This window comes from Trachinotus anak, unplaced genomic scaffold (assembly GCF_046630095.1).
Source record: "Trachinotus anak isolate AG129_WGS33_773 ecotype Australia unplaced genomic scaffold, CSIRO_AGI_Tana_v1 ptg000007l, whole genome shotgun sequence".
NCBI lineage: Eukaryota > Metazoa > Chordata > Actinopteri > Carangiformes > Carangidae > Trachinotus > Trachinotus anak.
The window spans coordinates 3,058,044-3,074,275 of NW_027273858.1; the positions used below are offsets into that span (position 1 = coordinate 3,058,044).

At 39.2% G+C, this 16,232-nt stretch overlaps 1 protein-coding gene across 1 annotated transcript in view; it reads right to left on the bottom strand.

The window, feature by feature from the left end:
- Positions 1 to 16,232, bottom strand: part of epas1b (endothelial PAS domain protein 1b) — a 53,081-nt gene that overhangs the window by 22,595 nt on the left and 14,254 nt on the right. Inside the window, exon 2 of the mRNA XM_071479955.1 lies at positions 4,521 to 4,711. Coding sequence (XP_071336056.1) covers positions 4,521 to 4,711 — 191 coding nt within the window. The remainder of the gene's footprint in view (positions 1 to 4,520; positions 4,712 to 16,232) is intronic.

Below are 16,232 nucleotides of genomic sequence, written 5' to 3' on the forward strand. Positions count from 1 at the left end.
ATACCCAAACTACACAAGCATTCATAATAGCTGCCCACTTTTAGAACATAACTTACATATTATGCAATTATGTTCAAATATGTACAGCGCAGCATCCAAACATTTACACACAGAGACTCCAGTGTGTCTCACTGCAGAGCTAACTGATATGAAAAAACACAGCTAGCTCCTAACAGGCCCGGCGCAAGAGGGAATGTGTGTGTGTGTGTGTGTGTGTGTGTGTGTGTGTGTGTGTGTGTGTGTGTGTGTGTGTGCGTGCGCGCGGTGGCTTCACGCTGAACAAAGCCCAGTAGTCGATCGGGGGCGGAGGGTGGGAAGTTTGCAATTCCTCCAGTGTGCTTCCCTCAGATAAGAGAGGCTCTCAAGGCTCCCAGCGAGGCCTGGGGCTCGAGTTTGGAGCCAGGCCCAGCTAGCGTTAACCCCCAGGGGAGCCTAGAGCTTTCTCATGGGCCCCAGGGAGCTGTGGAGACTCTTGGGGCCCGGTCCAAAGACCAGCGGCACCTTTGGCCTAAATACTTAGCTGTGATTACCAGCCATTTGGACCGAGTTGCACTTTTCTTCTCTCTCTTGTTCTTTGGTTGCGTAACCGCCCTCGTTTCAAAATAATAGGGTGCAGAAAAGAGTGTCTGCTCGGGACAGCTGCTGCTCTGATAATCATTTCCTCTCTGTTATTTTACATTTGTTCTGTTGTTCTGAACAGAATGAAGTGACATGACAGCAGGGCCACACAAGACTGTCACAGCTTCTGACATGGGACAGTATGTGACTGATTTTCTTCTGCGTTTGACGGCTATTCCGGTGCTTTCTCTCATAACTGTTTCAAACAGAAAACTTGAAAAGACAAAATTTAGGGCGTGTAACGCCTAAGAAAACCATCAGAGGAAACCTTGTTAACGTCATCTACCCTCTGATCTGAGCTACAGAGACTGAGACTCAGATTTCATGTTTTCCTTCTTGGAATTTCGTGACAAAGGGCAAGAAAATAAAGCAGGATTTCAACGTCACTACATGATGTTGCGAAACAACCTGTCAGCCTCTAAATTTTACTTATGAGCTGAAGTAGGAGGTTGAAAACTGAACCTGGTAACACTAAATATTGGTATAAACGAGCTATTTCTAAGTTTTCCCTATTACTACATAGCCACGTTAGCGATAACAGCTGTTTAGTTGCCCGTCTTGAGGAAACATTGCGATTTCAACGTCAAACTTCATCCCTTTTCTCACCCAGAGCTTTCTCCAGTCGTGGAAAGCAACTCTCTTGTTGTGCTTCTATTTCTATCACTTCTTTTCCTTTACTAAAGTTAGCATGCTAACCTGCTAGCCTGCTAACCGGCCTGTCTCATCACGTAGCCTTAGGCTTTCTTATTTTCAGCAGCTATGGCCGTGCTTACACTCTTTAAACTAGGACAGGCTAATGGCTAATCCAGACCAAAGTGTTACTAAAATCATTATTGTGTTTTTACCTTTTTTATTTTATTTAAATGTCCAGCCTTAATGCTACATTAAATTAGGTTAAACATTTCCTACACTCAATTACTTTTACATTGACAATGTTGAAATTCATTTCTATTTCTATCAGTTGTCTAAACTAGACAGCTTTGACAAACTAGCTTTAATAAAAATAAGACAGGCTTGGCTAAACACACCCCAGGCCTGACAACATGTACTCTAAATTTAATGGTTTTATTGTTTTAAATTGTTTTAAATTTCCATATCAGTGTTTGTTTGCTAATGTAATTAGTTGCTAGAAGGTGTATTACATTTTTTTACACCTTTAACAAAGCTAAGCTAGGAGTGATTCTCAGTCTTTGAGCTAAGATAGTTAAATACTACATCATGGACACATCTGTGGACTCATGGAGTAGATTGATATTGATCTTCAAATATAACTCTGAACTCTAGTACAGCAAACAAGCCTGTTTCCCAAAATGTTTCCGAATCCAAACACAAGCTGAGTCCAACAATATTTTTGAACTTGCACTAATGAGTTAGAAATACAGCCTAGTCATTTGTTGAGTAGCTCCTAATCTGTACATCAGTGTTCTCTGGATTCCTACCAAGCTTATGTTATATAACAGAGGTGTTCCCTACAGCAGTCTGCATACAGTATGTGCCCTTGGGTGCATATACAGTGTGTGTAGGAGTTTGTGTATGTGGGTGTGCATGCCAGCATGTTTGGCGCCAAGGCAGTCGCGTGTTATGGCTAGCGGGGGTAATGCCAGCACCAGCCGAACGATGGGCAGAGCTCTTTGCTTCCTCTCCAATCTCTCCTTCCATCACGGAGCAATCAAACCGGCCCGATAACGCTCTATCTGCTGCTGCATCTCACGGATCTCCCTGTCCTCTCCTCCTCCCTCACCCACCGCTTTCCTACCCTTATTACCTTTACTCCTTCTCCTCCTCCTCCTTATGCCTCCTCTCTTTCTCATACATGCTTTCTTGTTTCCTCCTGCCTTCCTCTTTCTCCCATCCCACCCCATTCTTCTTCATCTCCTCCTCACCCCAAACCTTTCCTCCTCTTTGTGCCTGTTTCATAACTGCACCAGAGTTTTCAGGGATGTTGCACTTTTTAAATGCTAAATTTAAAGAGTCAGTTCACCCAAATGAAAATAAAAAATGTTTACCATTTACAGGTTTGTGGATTGTTTTGAGTAACGGGGGCACTGTTTCCAGAAGGGTCTTTCAAATGTAATTCACCAAAAATTTTAGCACAATAAAAAACAGATTAATTTACCTTCATTGTGTTAGGGTGGCAGCTGCAGGTTTAGAGGCCGATATCTCTGAAATCTTGGAACATGAAACTGAAACTATCTGCATAACTAGATACCACCGGGGATAAGAAAGAAAACATTTTTTAACCCTTTAACTTTACCACAAAGGTTTGTATATGTGAGGAATTTCCTGTTACTTAGTCACAGCTAAAATCACATTATTTATAGTTGAAGCAACATATTATGTTATAGAATATCATTATTTACAATAACAAAAAAATGTATAGTAGATTTATACTGTACATTTTATAGATTCCAGCCATTGTTCAGAATTGGTCCAGAACAGGACACATCTTGAAATAAATGTGTCTTCTCCCTTATTACAATTGTTTTTTGTGTAATTGCTGAGATTTATTGTATTTTGAATCCAGTTCAAACCAGAATGATTTGTCATAACCACGCTGTGTATTGGTCGTGACTGTTTTGCTATTTTAGATATTTTTTTTAGCCTATTTCAAAGATGCTAGTCAGAGCACGGTTAGCTATCCCAGTTCTGAACAGCTGTACATAAATGAAAACAAAATGTACTGAAAACGCCAAAAATTGTGTAAAAATAGGTGTTTGGTAGTGACAGCTTTTGCACACATTTACTTCAAAATGATGGGAGACAGGGACCGAGGTGTACTTCCTGATCTAAAATGTAGGATTGTGGCTGAAATCAATCTCAGCCCATTCAGCTCCCAATTGAAAGTACCCAGTAAATTATTTTATATATATATATATATATATATATATATATATATATATATATATATATGTGTGTGTGTGTGTGTATATGTGTATATATATATATATATATATATATATATATATATATATATATATATGTATATATTAATCTTACTGCTATGAGTATTATTTTGGGTTTCTTTAGATAACAGAAGGATCTTAGTAAACATCTAAGTCATGTAGAATAAAATGCTTTTTACATTGGTTTTTGGTTGTGGGACAGCAGTTTGGCTCACACAGAAACTTAAATTATTATCCTATGAATTTGTAATTTCTACAAAGTAAATTAGATTAAAAAAAATATTTGCTGTGTAACTTGTGTAATTATTAAACAACTACTTTCAACTGTGAAGCACTTTGAGCTGCTCTTACTTCATACAAAGCGCTATATAAGTAAAAGATTTATTGAGAGTGATGATGAATGATTAAATTTCTGTTTGATGACTCTACTAATCAAACGTAGCGGCCACTGTTGTATAATGAAGCACTGGTTGGCCCAGAGCTACAGAGCTGGATGTTAATGAACTTAATGGTAAAGTTTTGTTTAATGTAGATGTGCTGATAAAATAAAGAACAGGTTTGACTTTTACTGAACCATGACCGCGGTTAATGGTGACGTTGCTGTAGTTGTTTAATTTTGTTGTTCTCTGATCTCATCGCGAGGTAGTGGAGGAATTCCAGAACAATAGGTCTGTCTCTTTGTGGAGCTTCCTCAGCTTCTAATTTTAAAACATGACAAGAGGAAGGAGGACAAGTGCAAAGAAAAGGTCCAACAAATACCTTCCTACTTCACGGGACAATTAATCATACACATCAACACATGCACACTTATCTGGCGAGATATCACGTTAAGGAACTCGCAAGAGGTGACCTGCCATGATTTGCATACTTTCCTTTGTGTAACAAATTTTTAACACACTACACTGCAGCTTGCATGTGATCGTGTGTGTGTGTGTGTGTGCGCGTGTGCACGTTTGTGTGTGTGTGTGTGTGTGTTTGTGTGTGTTGCATGCTCCACACCTGTGGCAAGCAGCTTGCGTGTGCGCAGGAAGCTGATAGCCAGCCTCATTATGGAGGCTTTGTCCAGGTGAGAGCTGACACTGTGGGGGAGAGGCAGCTGGTGAGCCAGCTCGTAGAAAACCTCCGTCTCTTTGCTGCGCCTGCAGCGAGCTGCATCCCGAGACTTCTCCTTACGACGCTCTGAGCTGCTCCTGCAACAAACAACAACAGGAGGAGGATGGTTACACCTTCAGTTTTTTCTGACACACTGAAAAACAGCTGATTTGTTTATATACAAACAGATTGTTGCGATTTATACTTTCAAAGAGTTTGAGGTTTTTTGCGAAAATCAAGTCTACAGATACACCTCCTTTGGTTTATTGGTGGTTATTTGTTAATAATTATACTTAACAGATTTATCTGTATCAGACAGCCATAATTTCTGTATGAATACACTCACTGTCTGGGCTCTTTCCGACTTCAAGGTTGTGCAAACTGCTGCTGGCAAACAACAGTGTAAAGAACCCAATATCGTAATTCCCCATGTGATTCAACGAGCACAAACTGTCCACAGTTTGTCACAGCCAGTTTCACTGAGGTTTACTCACAAGTTCAAACACAAGCGCTCTTCACTGCTAACACAGGGACGAGTTCTGTTCTCCAGGAAGCCTCAAAGTCACACTAGTCGCGCTAGCTGGTTAATTAAGACACAATTTCACCAAATATCTGACAGTTACAAGAAAACCTCATTTTTTTAACATATCATGTACAATATGGCTGTAGTGACTCTGACTCATCACACAGAACCACAGTGTGTTTTAAAGCCCAATTTTGCAAAATGTCTCATCTTTTGCAGGCATGTTAACTGTCTATTTAAAAAGGCCCATATTTTACACCTTTTCTGTTTTATTTGAAATTTGGATCCATGAGAAGATATATTTTTGGTTTTAAGTACCAAAAAAACCATCCATCCCATAGTTTTACATCTCCCTCAATAGTTAGGTGAGCCAATCTGTTTTCCGAGTGATCCAAAAAAATATAACAGATTTCAGGTAAACACTCAGAGAAACTAATTCCTGCAAGGTTGGATGGTCAAGCTGGACTTGGGGCTTGGCTGAGGGCGGTGACTGCTTTGTTGTGACCTCACAAAGATACAGAAGTCCTGACGGCTCTTTTTAAGGCTCAGTGTCTGAATACAGGCTGTGTGCATTTCTCTGTGGACTGAGGCTTTGATACTTTCACAGTATTAATATAGAACCTAGACCTGCTTTATAATCAAAAAAACATGGACATCTACCTTTATACAGTATGGGACCTTTAACACTGCTCAGGTGTGTCAAGCCACAGAAACAGCACTCAGCATATCACAGATCCAATCACCTGGTACAAACACGACTGTACATGTGAACAAACTCCCCTTTGTTATTCATACAAACCATAAACACCTGGAAATGCTTGTAGGTATTTCAGAGATTAAAGGATTTACATACTATTTTTATGTTGTGGTTTGGTTGATGATGAACATTTAATCATGATCTCATGTACCTCAGTTTATGAGTCACTGTCAATGATGGAAGAACCACAAAACCAAATAAAAGAAAAAAGTCAGAGTACGTAGATTAAAGGACATGTTCTTGTGATAACTTTGGGTCTGTCTGAAGAACAGACCTTCCTGTCCCTGATGTGACAGGAAGTCAGTGCAACCACAGGACTTGTGTTTGTTTTTTGGTTTAAGTTCTATCTTACATCACTGTCACTGAAGAGAGCAACAAAAAGGTGAGATATATATAGAGATAAGTGATGAGCAGCTTGTTAAGATGTACCAACATTTGCCTCATTTCCTGTATGAAGCGTTTCCATCACCACAGTCAAGTTAATGACCACAAAGCTCTGACAGAAATACTCACAAACATACACTATTATATTTCTGTACTTCAACCCTCTAACCACAATCCTCCAACTCTAACCTTAAAAGCGTGTCTCAACCCTCAAACTGCTCTTTGAAAAAGTACAGACTTTAAAAATGTCTTCACCTAAAGAAATTCTGAAATGACTCAAATTTTCCATGGAAAAGGGTAAAAAATCTTATTTTTCTCAGCATAATATTATTTCTTTGTCTTTAGATCAAATGTTACATGTTAAAAACAGGACAAACTTGTAGATGTATCAGAGTTAAATGTTAAACTAACACAAGCTTAATACGTAAAAATACAATATAACATGAACTGTCGCCAAAACTGAACTGAAACCATTTAACTCCTGTTAAATATAAATGTTCCCAATAAAAAAACATTAAAGTCCAGAAGTGGACCACAAACATGATGTTGTCCAGAGACACTGGCACACACACAAACACACACACATATACTGAAGTCACTATGAAGTCTGTCTGCCACTATTTGGTGACTTATAAAATGAGGCAAAGAGAAATTATCATAATTCTAGAAAACAGTGAAACCCAAAATAGATATAGCGTCAACACGTGACTCGTGACACTGAGCCCAGTTTCATGTGTTTGTTTGTTCAACGTGTTCATTTTGATTCAGATTGCGAAAGACCTATTGATTAAAATTTTATTTGAACTTTGGAAACGCAGGAGGATGCTACGTGTCTGGAGCCCAGCCATGAAAAGTGAAGGGTGGTCGACGGTCTGTGTGAAGCTAATGGGTTTGAACAGATGAGAGTTTGTCTTAAAAAAGACTCCGTCAAGTGGGCAACAGCTTAAAGACGCAGAGCCAGGTGATTATTTTCATTTCCTCAGGTTAATTCAGTTGTTGTTTGGAGGAGACAGCTATGGGCCAAAACCAGTAATGTTGCAAGATGAAAATATTTATTCCAATAATCAAATTGCAAACATCCCACCACGTTGTCTCAGGAGCTCAATCTACAGCGAAATCCTGTCCACGAACACTACATCAGACCCGCAGAGGTGCCCAGATCATGTCAACAAGCTGAACTCTGGGTAATTTTCCATGAATATTGTTTCTTTTTCTGGCTTCATGTGCTGAAATGAAATGAGTCAGTTTCTAATGTCTCTGATCCAACAGAGCAGCACAACAAACCATATTAGGACATCACACATGGAGTTTGGCTTCATCTGGGTTCTGTCTTACGCTCACACTCGTACTTTAACACTCATTCACAGCCTCCGTGCTGCTGTGTGTGGACTGTGTGTGTCTGTTGGAGGTGTCTGCAAAAACGTGAAAAGACTGAAAACAGCAGCAGCAGGATGTGGAGCCTGAGGGGTGAGAGGTCATCAATACACTGGAAGTTGCATGGCAGCACCATTATGCAACACGGGCATGTCGGGATGGACAGTGACCAAAATAAACACACTGTAGATAAAAGTATAGTTTTTATCTTTAACACACGTCTGTGCTGCAAACACAGAAACATGCCAGTGAATGAATATTAATTATAGTAAAGGCCGACACTACTTAATTAATATGTACAGAAAAACACTGATATTTTTGCTAATAATAGTAATATTTTATGTTCATGCAGAATAAATGCAGGAATCTGGGGCTTGATGCTGCTGTCAGGTGGAGCAGCAGCTGGGACACCACACTCTTCAGACTTCTTCAATTCTATTTAGCTGATAAAATGTAATTAATGCTGCTAATTAAAGATCATATCATCTCTTCCATAATGTAAGGTGAGTATTGGTAAGTTTCAAACACTTCCTGAAAATATGCCTTTGGCAGTAATTGACATACTCATCCTAATGTCTTAACCCCTAACATGTTACCATTCTAGATACATTAAGATCTATTCTATACAACACAAAAGAAAAAACACTTATTGAACAAGTCACCTCTTCAGACACAATGTGTCCCGAGGCCGTTTCTTTTTAGCCGCTATCGGCAACATGGGACACGTGGCTCTGCTCGAGGTTCCTGAAGTCACCGAGTGCTGGTCCTGGTGGGAACTGTTGGGTCTGTATGCTCTATTTGAAACCATGAAATAACTTCAGTTGTGATTTGGTGATAAATAAAAATTGATGTGATAGATGTAAAAAAAAATAAAAATTTAATGTCTTTCAATATGTCATTTAGAACATTTTAGTCAGGATAACCATGCTAGTACATGGACATGCAATGTCAGATTATCATGGCTAAAAGAATTCATGATAACGTTATTATCGCAGTATGTATAGAAAATTTGAAAAAAAGAGAAAAATAATAATGCTGTCAGTCAAGTTCATATTTCACTGTGTTTCTTGTACGTTTTGTTGTTTTTTTGGGAAATGAATGAGACTCAAATACGAGTGTATGGAGGTGGAGAGAGTCTGTGACTATAACTGTACACAAGCGAACAAAAATAACATTTACACTTGATGGACAATGAAAAGGCAACAACATGAGCTGATGAACAAAAGATCCTCAAGGTCGAACATCTGCCATCGTAATTAACACAATATGAATGTTTCATTTTTTAAAATATCACAGTTATCGTCAATACCTGGTTATCACAACAATCCTGCAAGATTTACTACATGAAAGTCAAGATAACTTTGTCCCTGTCAGGTGAAAACCTCACATGTCCACAGGTGAAAGAGTTTCTCATTTTAAATCTCAACAACTAATCGTCTATAAGTCTGGAGTTAATTGGGGAATAAAAGCAACAAAAGTTAAATTTGCTAAATTGGAATGAGGTTCTCACACAACATGTATAACCACTATCAGACCCAGAGCAGAAACATTTATGCTTTTTGCCACATTTTATTTCCAAGGACCTCCACAGTAACTAAAAGGTTATTATTCTGTCATCAAGAGATAAAAACCAAGGACGTGTTAAAGGAGGAACAGTTGAGAGTTAAGAGTCAGTTCAGGCCTCATAAAGACTCCACAAGTCCCCTGAGGAAGATGTGTTTTAACACGAGCTCAGCATGTTAACGTGAAAACTTTAACGACGTAAGGTCAAAAGCATCAGAGGACGTTTTCTCTGATCTGTCTGCAGGCTCTGAGACGACGATAACTTCAAAAACCACAACAGACAAGGTGTGTGTGTCTGCCGCATTGACCTTTAGATACCCTCCCTCTGCAGTGGCACGATGCACTTTATCACGGCAGATCACATCTGCGCTAGACTTGCAACATGCAGGAACACACACACAAAAAATAAATACAGCAGTGCAAGAGGACAAATATTTTTGCAATAAAACACAGAAAGTAAGTGAAACGTGTGTAGCTACAACAAACGCATCAGTTCTGCTGCTGAGACCTAAAACCCACAAAGATAAGAACATAAGTAAAAGCCAAAACTAATAACTCGATAAATGACTGAGCTGCACCACAAAGAGAAGAAGAGCTCAGTAATGTTACTTGCATCTTCAAGTTTTCTGTTATCGGAAATCCCTCAACACTTTGTGCAGCCAACTGTGCAACAAAACACGACAGCAAATTGTCAAGACAAATGCCAATTTGCAAAAATGTGTGTAATATATAGTAAAAACTGATGTTTAAGGGCACGAGACAGAACTGAAAATCATTGAAATATGAATCATGCCACAGACGCTGCAGGAGAGCAGGCTAAAGAGTTTGATGCACGTTGTGTCCACTCTGATTAGCAGCTGTGTCTAAATCCATTTGAATTAGAGCCAATGTACCAGCACTTTATTCACTCAGTCCAACAATACACTTCATCACTGCCAACATTAACAAAACCACACACACACACACACACACACACACACACACACACACACACACACACACACAAAGATAAGAAAACACACTCAAAGTATTATTTTGGTTTGTCTCTGGAGTTGCTGCTCTCCTACAGAGCCCGGGAGGCCATGTTCCACAAAGGACGACATGTTGTCCTGTTCTCCCTCCTCAACCCTCAGCCGGGACACCTGAAAACCTGAACCTAATCCTCAGTAGGTTTCCTGCATTATTTCTGTTTGGTTCTGATTAGTGGAGGCATCTCAGAGCCCCCAGCAGATAAGCCTGCTTACTGTGAAGAACACAGTCCTCCATGGGCGAGAAATACAATCTTATAAGCATTGAAACTGTCTGGTCTGGCACCTCCTTCTATCTCAGAGCTGCTCTCCTCTTGTGGCCCGACGTGCTGCCTGAGATCTTCAGTCAAAACTCTGTTATCTGTCCCAGAGTTTCGACCTGGGGAGCTCAGGTGTGCTGAATCACCGCCCCAGTTTAAATCACTGCTCAAAACATACTTGTATAAAGCTGCTTTTAATTCTGTTTTTTTACACACTTTCTTTTGTCTGTCTGTTTTGTGTTATACTTTCCCTGCTAAATGTCACTTTGTCTCTTTTCCAAGTGTCTTTTATTACTTTATGTTTTGAAAAAGTGCCATATAAATAAAGTTTTGTGAGTAAAACCCAGTAAATGACTCTTACACTGCAAATCTTCATTATTCATCATCATCAAGTCCTATAAACCATTTTTTTAAAGAAAAACAAAAAAAATTTCTACAAACCTGTTTCAAATAGAAATTATTTGATTGATTTGAGTGATTTATTTGCACATAAAACATTACAAATATATGTATATAATTTTTTTTAAGAAGTGGATGTGCAGGTAGGAAAGTTACCCATCATGGGCTTATGTTAAAACCTCACCTCAATGTAAATCATACAAAATGAGAAAATAATAATAATAATAATAATAATAATAATAATAATAAAATCAGAAAACAAACAAGTCAAAAGAAACAGGGAAAACAATACAACATATGCGTCATGTCTGTATTTGTATTTGTTTAAAAAAATATGTTGACATGCATTGGACACAAGCTGAAACATTTTATTGCACATTGTCATATTTAACCTCTCAATAATAATAATAATAATAATAATAATAATAATAATAATAATAATAAAGGGACAGGGACTCAGTTACTGCACAGACTAAAATAACTGGATAAGAAATGGAAATCCTGCCTTGTAGTCGTCTAATGAAACATCTCATATCAAATCTTGCTTACGTGCTTGTTCACAATATGTTTTGATGCTGAAACCAAAATCAAGCTGCAGTCCAAAGAAAAAAACAGGTGAAAATCATCTGTTTCACATCAACAACATCAGTGTTGGTGGTTACATTGGTTCAAAGTTTAAAGTCACAGTTTCCCCCTCGGCCTCGTTCGAGACCCCACAGAAACACAAACTGCACAATCAAACATGCAAACACACATTAAGGAGAGGATAGCACACAATTAACAGGAAAGGCAGAGCACAGAAGCGCCATTATCTTATCTTATCAAGAGTATGTCCCATCAGTGTGTCTCCCTGCTCGTCTCCCTGAGGTTTAAACTCATTAACCCCGACTGACAGTGACCTAAACCCTCATTACTGATGAGCCAGCGGACGGCCGAGCAGGCCGCCGACTGCCTCCACTCAAGTCAACTGGAACAGCTAACTTCTACTATCTACTGGATGTGTGTGTGTGTGTGTGTGTGTGTGTGTGTATACAGTATGTGTGCGTGTGTGTGTGTACGGTGCCACTCTTTGATTGTCTGGGGCCATTGTTGCTGCAGGTCCCTGCAGACTTTTTCAGGATACGAAACAATGGGAGTCACAGCGCTTCACCAGGGCACCGAGCCCTGTGATGTACTCACTGACCCCTCAGTCATATTCACACACACACACACACACACACACACGCCAGAGGTCAGAGGTAACTAAGTGCATTTACTCAAGTAATGTAGCCGAGTACAGCTTTTGAGTTACAGCTGCTTTACTTTACTCCATCCTTTCATTGCTCCCTCTCTCCTTCCCTTCACCTCTTAATATGCCACTTTCTATCACTATAATCTAACCTTATTCTTTTCTTTCCTAAAAATCTAGGTTTTCACCCATGAATCTCAGTGAAGTGAGAGTCCTTAATAATTAGTTATTAGCTGAAATGAGTGGCTGAGAGGAGGCAGCAGCTCTGGTCTGAACAGACTTAACACAGTCAGCATGAAAGGTTGTTCCTGTAGAAAATAAAGGTAAGAAATTAGCTTTAACATCAACAAATTACTGTAAATATCAATAACCTCGATCGATTCAAGTAAAAAGTGAAGCCTGATGTATCTCGGACTCTGCTGCAGGTGATCATTCATTTCATCCTGATAATAAACTGTGACGCCACTTTAGTGCTGAAATTACTATTGGTCAAGCAACAAGAACAAAAAACTGTATGAAAAACATCAAACTAAATACTAATCCCAACCTCTCAGAGACCAAGGTCAAGTCTTCGGTTGTTTTCTTTTGTTCAAGCAGAAACCCAAAGAGATTCAGTTTACAGTGACATATGACGTATCTGAGGAGCTGGAAGCAGAGAATTTCTTCCAGTGTCAAAATGACTGAAACGATTAATCGACAAAAAAAATACAGTGGTTGCAGGTTAGTTTTCCGTGGATCAGCTCATCCATTGATCATATAATCATTTCAGCTCTAAACAACAGCTTTTATAACTGTGTAACTGTGATTTTTCAGTTTTATTTTAACTGTAAATTACAGATTTTGTAGTTTTTTTATCTGCTGATACGACAAAATAAACTAAACCCTGGCTATATAAGCTGTGATGTGACTTTTTTGGCATTTTTTACATAAAGTACTACACAATTAACCTAATGCAATAATCCAGACTATTGGATACTTTCCTCTTTGTTTGATTAATGGTGCAACCTCTGAAGGTCTCATTTAAAATCATTTCTGGACAATGAATCAAAACCAGAATCCACTTCAGTATTTGTGTGGTCACTGTGAGAGCTCTGCCTCGTCACCCACCTACTGGTCACTGAGGTCGTCTGATCTGGGCCTGTCGACCCACAGCGCCTGTTTCCACTTGCTTTTCTTTTGCTGTGTGTCTGTTTTGTCTTATTGTGACACAGTTTGCCACATCTGATTGAAAGGTGCTGTATAAATAAAACCTCCGCCTCTTTGGGAGTTTCTGCCCGTCGCAGATTCACATTTGACAAGACACAACAGTCTGGCGGCAGAGGGCAACGAGTTCATGCAACCAAGTCACGTGGAAAATACAGTAACTATCTGAGTTCAGCCAATTACTGCTCCAGTCAGTCACTCAGCTCATCCCAGTGAGAGCTGCACACATATCAAACATCCCAACAACACTTGAAAGGCTTTTTAGGCCAGATTTATTTTCTTTTTTCAAGGTGTTTTTAAGACTTTTCTCATTTTTCAGCCAAAAGCAGAGAATCAGGTGATGATGGGACATGAAGTGATGCAGGAATCAGCAAAGCATCATGTTATCATCACTGACACAAGTCGCTTTATCAGCTTACTCTGCTGTGTGCTCAGTATTCAGGTCACTACAGCCCTTATGAGATGATGGTCTTTTCTTCACTACACAAGACTAACAAATGTACGAATAGAAAAAAAACCCCAAAAAACTATAAATTTTGAGAAAATAAGTCTGAGTATATCAGATAAAGTTATGTGAGATTAAAGTTGTCATATTAAAATATTGAGAAAAGTCATAATAATAAGAGAAAAACAAAAAAAATGCAGAAAGAGCAGAAAATCTAAGTATTTCAAGTTTAAGTTTTAATATTACAAGAAAATCTATTATTGGCATTTTGCAAAACAGAATGAGACTGAACTTATAACATGTATATCCTGTCAGAAATATACAGTTTAAAGTATCATCTCTTTACTCTGTGTGTAAATTTGTGACTTGTGGGATAAAATGAAGGCGAGTGTCAGAAACACTACAGCAGTTTCACCTCCATCCTAATGTTCTCCAGTGGACAGCAAACTGTGATCATCTGAGGGCTGACTGGATTCAGTGAGTTTATTTTCAAGCTTGAGAAAAGAAAGATGGTGGGAGGAGACTGATATTAAAACACTGTATAATTAAACTATCAGTGACTGAACCCTACTCTAGAAGTGAACCTACTTTAGTTCATGTTGTGTGGAAATTCCCTGGTATCATTTCAGTTCTGCATCTTCGTTTAAAGGTCCCATATTGTAATAAGTGAGATGTCCATGTCTTTTTTGATTATAAATCAGGTCTAGGTTCTATATTAATACTGTGAAAGTATCAAAGCCTCAGTCCACAGAGAAATGCACACAGCCTGTATTCAGAAACTGAGCCTTAAAACGAGCCGTCAGGACTTCTGGAACTTTGTGATGTCACAACAAAGCAGTCAGCCATGCCCAAAGCCCCGCCCACCTGGACCCACCATCCAACCTTGCAGAATTTGGTTTCTTGGAGTGTTTACCTGAAACCTGCTCTATTTTTATTCAATCATTCTGAAAACAGTCAGCCAATCAGAAGAGAGACTATCTTCCTATAGACATGAACACTTCAAATAAAACACAGGAAAAGTGTAAAATATGGGACGTTTTTATGTCCAATGTTGGACTGGACACACACTGACAACCGTGACCACCATCAGTGGGAGCTGACACATAACATAAGCTATTGAAGTAAAATTCATATTAAATATTTCACTTAAACTTCTGCACGACAAAACTGTGACCTCGCCTCGAGTGAGAGCTGATCCTTCACTCAGCAACAGATTTATTCTGAATACTGAGGGAACACCGTTACCTAAAATAGAATCCACAAAGCACACTCCCTGACCACCACTTTTTGCCACCTTTAATCAAAATATGAATCAAACCGGGGAAACCTGAGGCTGCCAAAACAAAACCCGTCTCATGACTCATAGCTCTGATTTCTCTTCTCTCCAGAAAATGATGTAAAGGCAGATATAACATTCTTTGTTCTGCTCCGATTCACTGGCACATCTCTTTTAGACTGTGAGAATAGCAACCCAAGCCGGGCCGATGCAGGCTGCCAGCTATTTTCATCACCCTGCACTCACGCAAGCATCGCATGGCGTAGCCCTAAAAGGATGTCTGCAGTCGACCTGCAGCATGCCAGGACTGTTTGTGTTGTGTTTGTGTTCATAATGCTGGATTTACTTTCGTTATTGTAGCTTTCCAAGATATTGTTGTGGCCTGAGACTCAGATAGAGGAGGTGGGAAGTAACTCCAGCAAAGCACCGAAGTACGACCACGACTTTACAGGTCTATTTACATTTTCTGTTACACTTTTACTCAATTAGGATTTTGAATGCAGGACTTTGACTTGTCACAGTGTGTTTCACATTTGTTTTTACATTGTTGTATTGTGTGTTTTGTTGTTTTTTGTGTGCAAGTAAAGGATCTGGACAGAGAGAGAGAGTCAGACAGCTAGAAAATACATACCTGGCATTCTGAAACCTCAGTGACAGAAGTAACGCTGTCACTCTAAACCACCGTTTAGTCACATGGCCAGTTAAACACACATGAGGCAGAACACACACACACACACACACACACACACACACACACACACACAGACTCACGCTGAATGTGGAGCAGTGGTGACAACAGTATTAACCTCAGCTTAATGGTTGAAGAGCTGAACAAACTGTCAGTTACCTTCAGCACCAGTTAATATGTTGGTGCTGCATGCTCCGATTGATTGATTACCAATCACCGTCAATATATAGGTCAATGCCTCCACCTGCAGCTGTGGAATTAGTCAGAAAAACCAAGTAAACACACTGGCAGTCCAGTCTGCACAGCACAAGCCTGAAGAAGTTTGTGTTTCTGTTGAGTTTTGCATAAATTGTGTAATTTTCATTTTCAAATTTTTATTAATTGAGTCATTATTCATTTGATTTTTCAAAATGTTCCTCCATATTTAACGTTTGTGTGAATAAATTCCAGCTGCTCAAATGGCATTATCCTTCTTTCCCAGCAGACTTTTA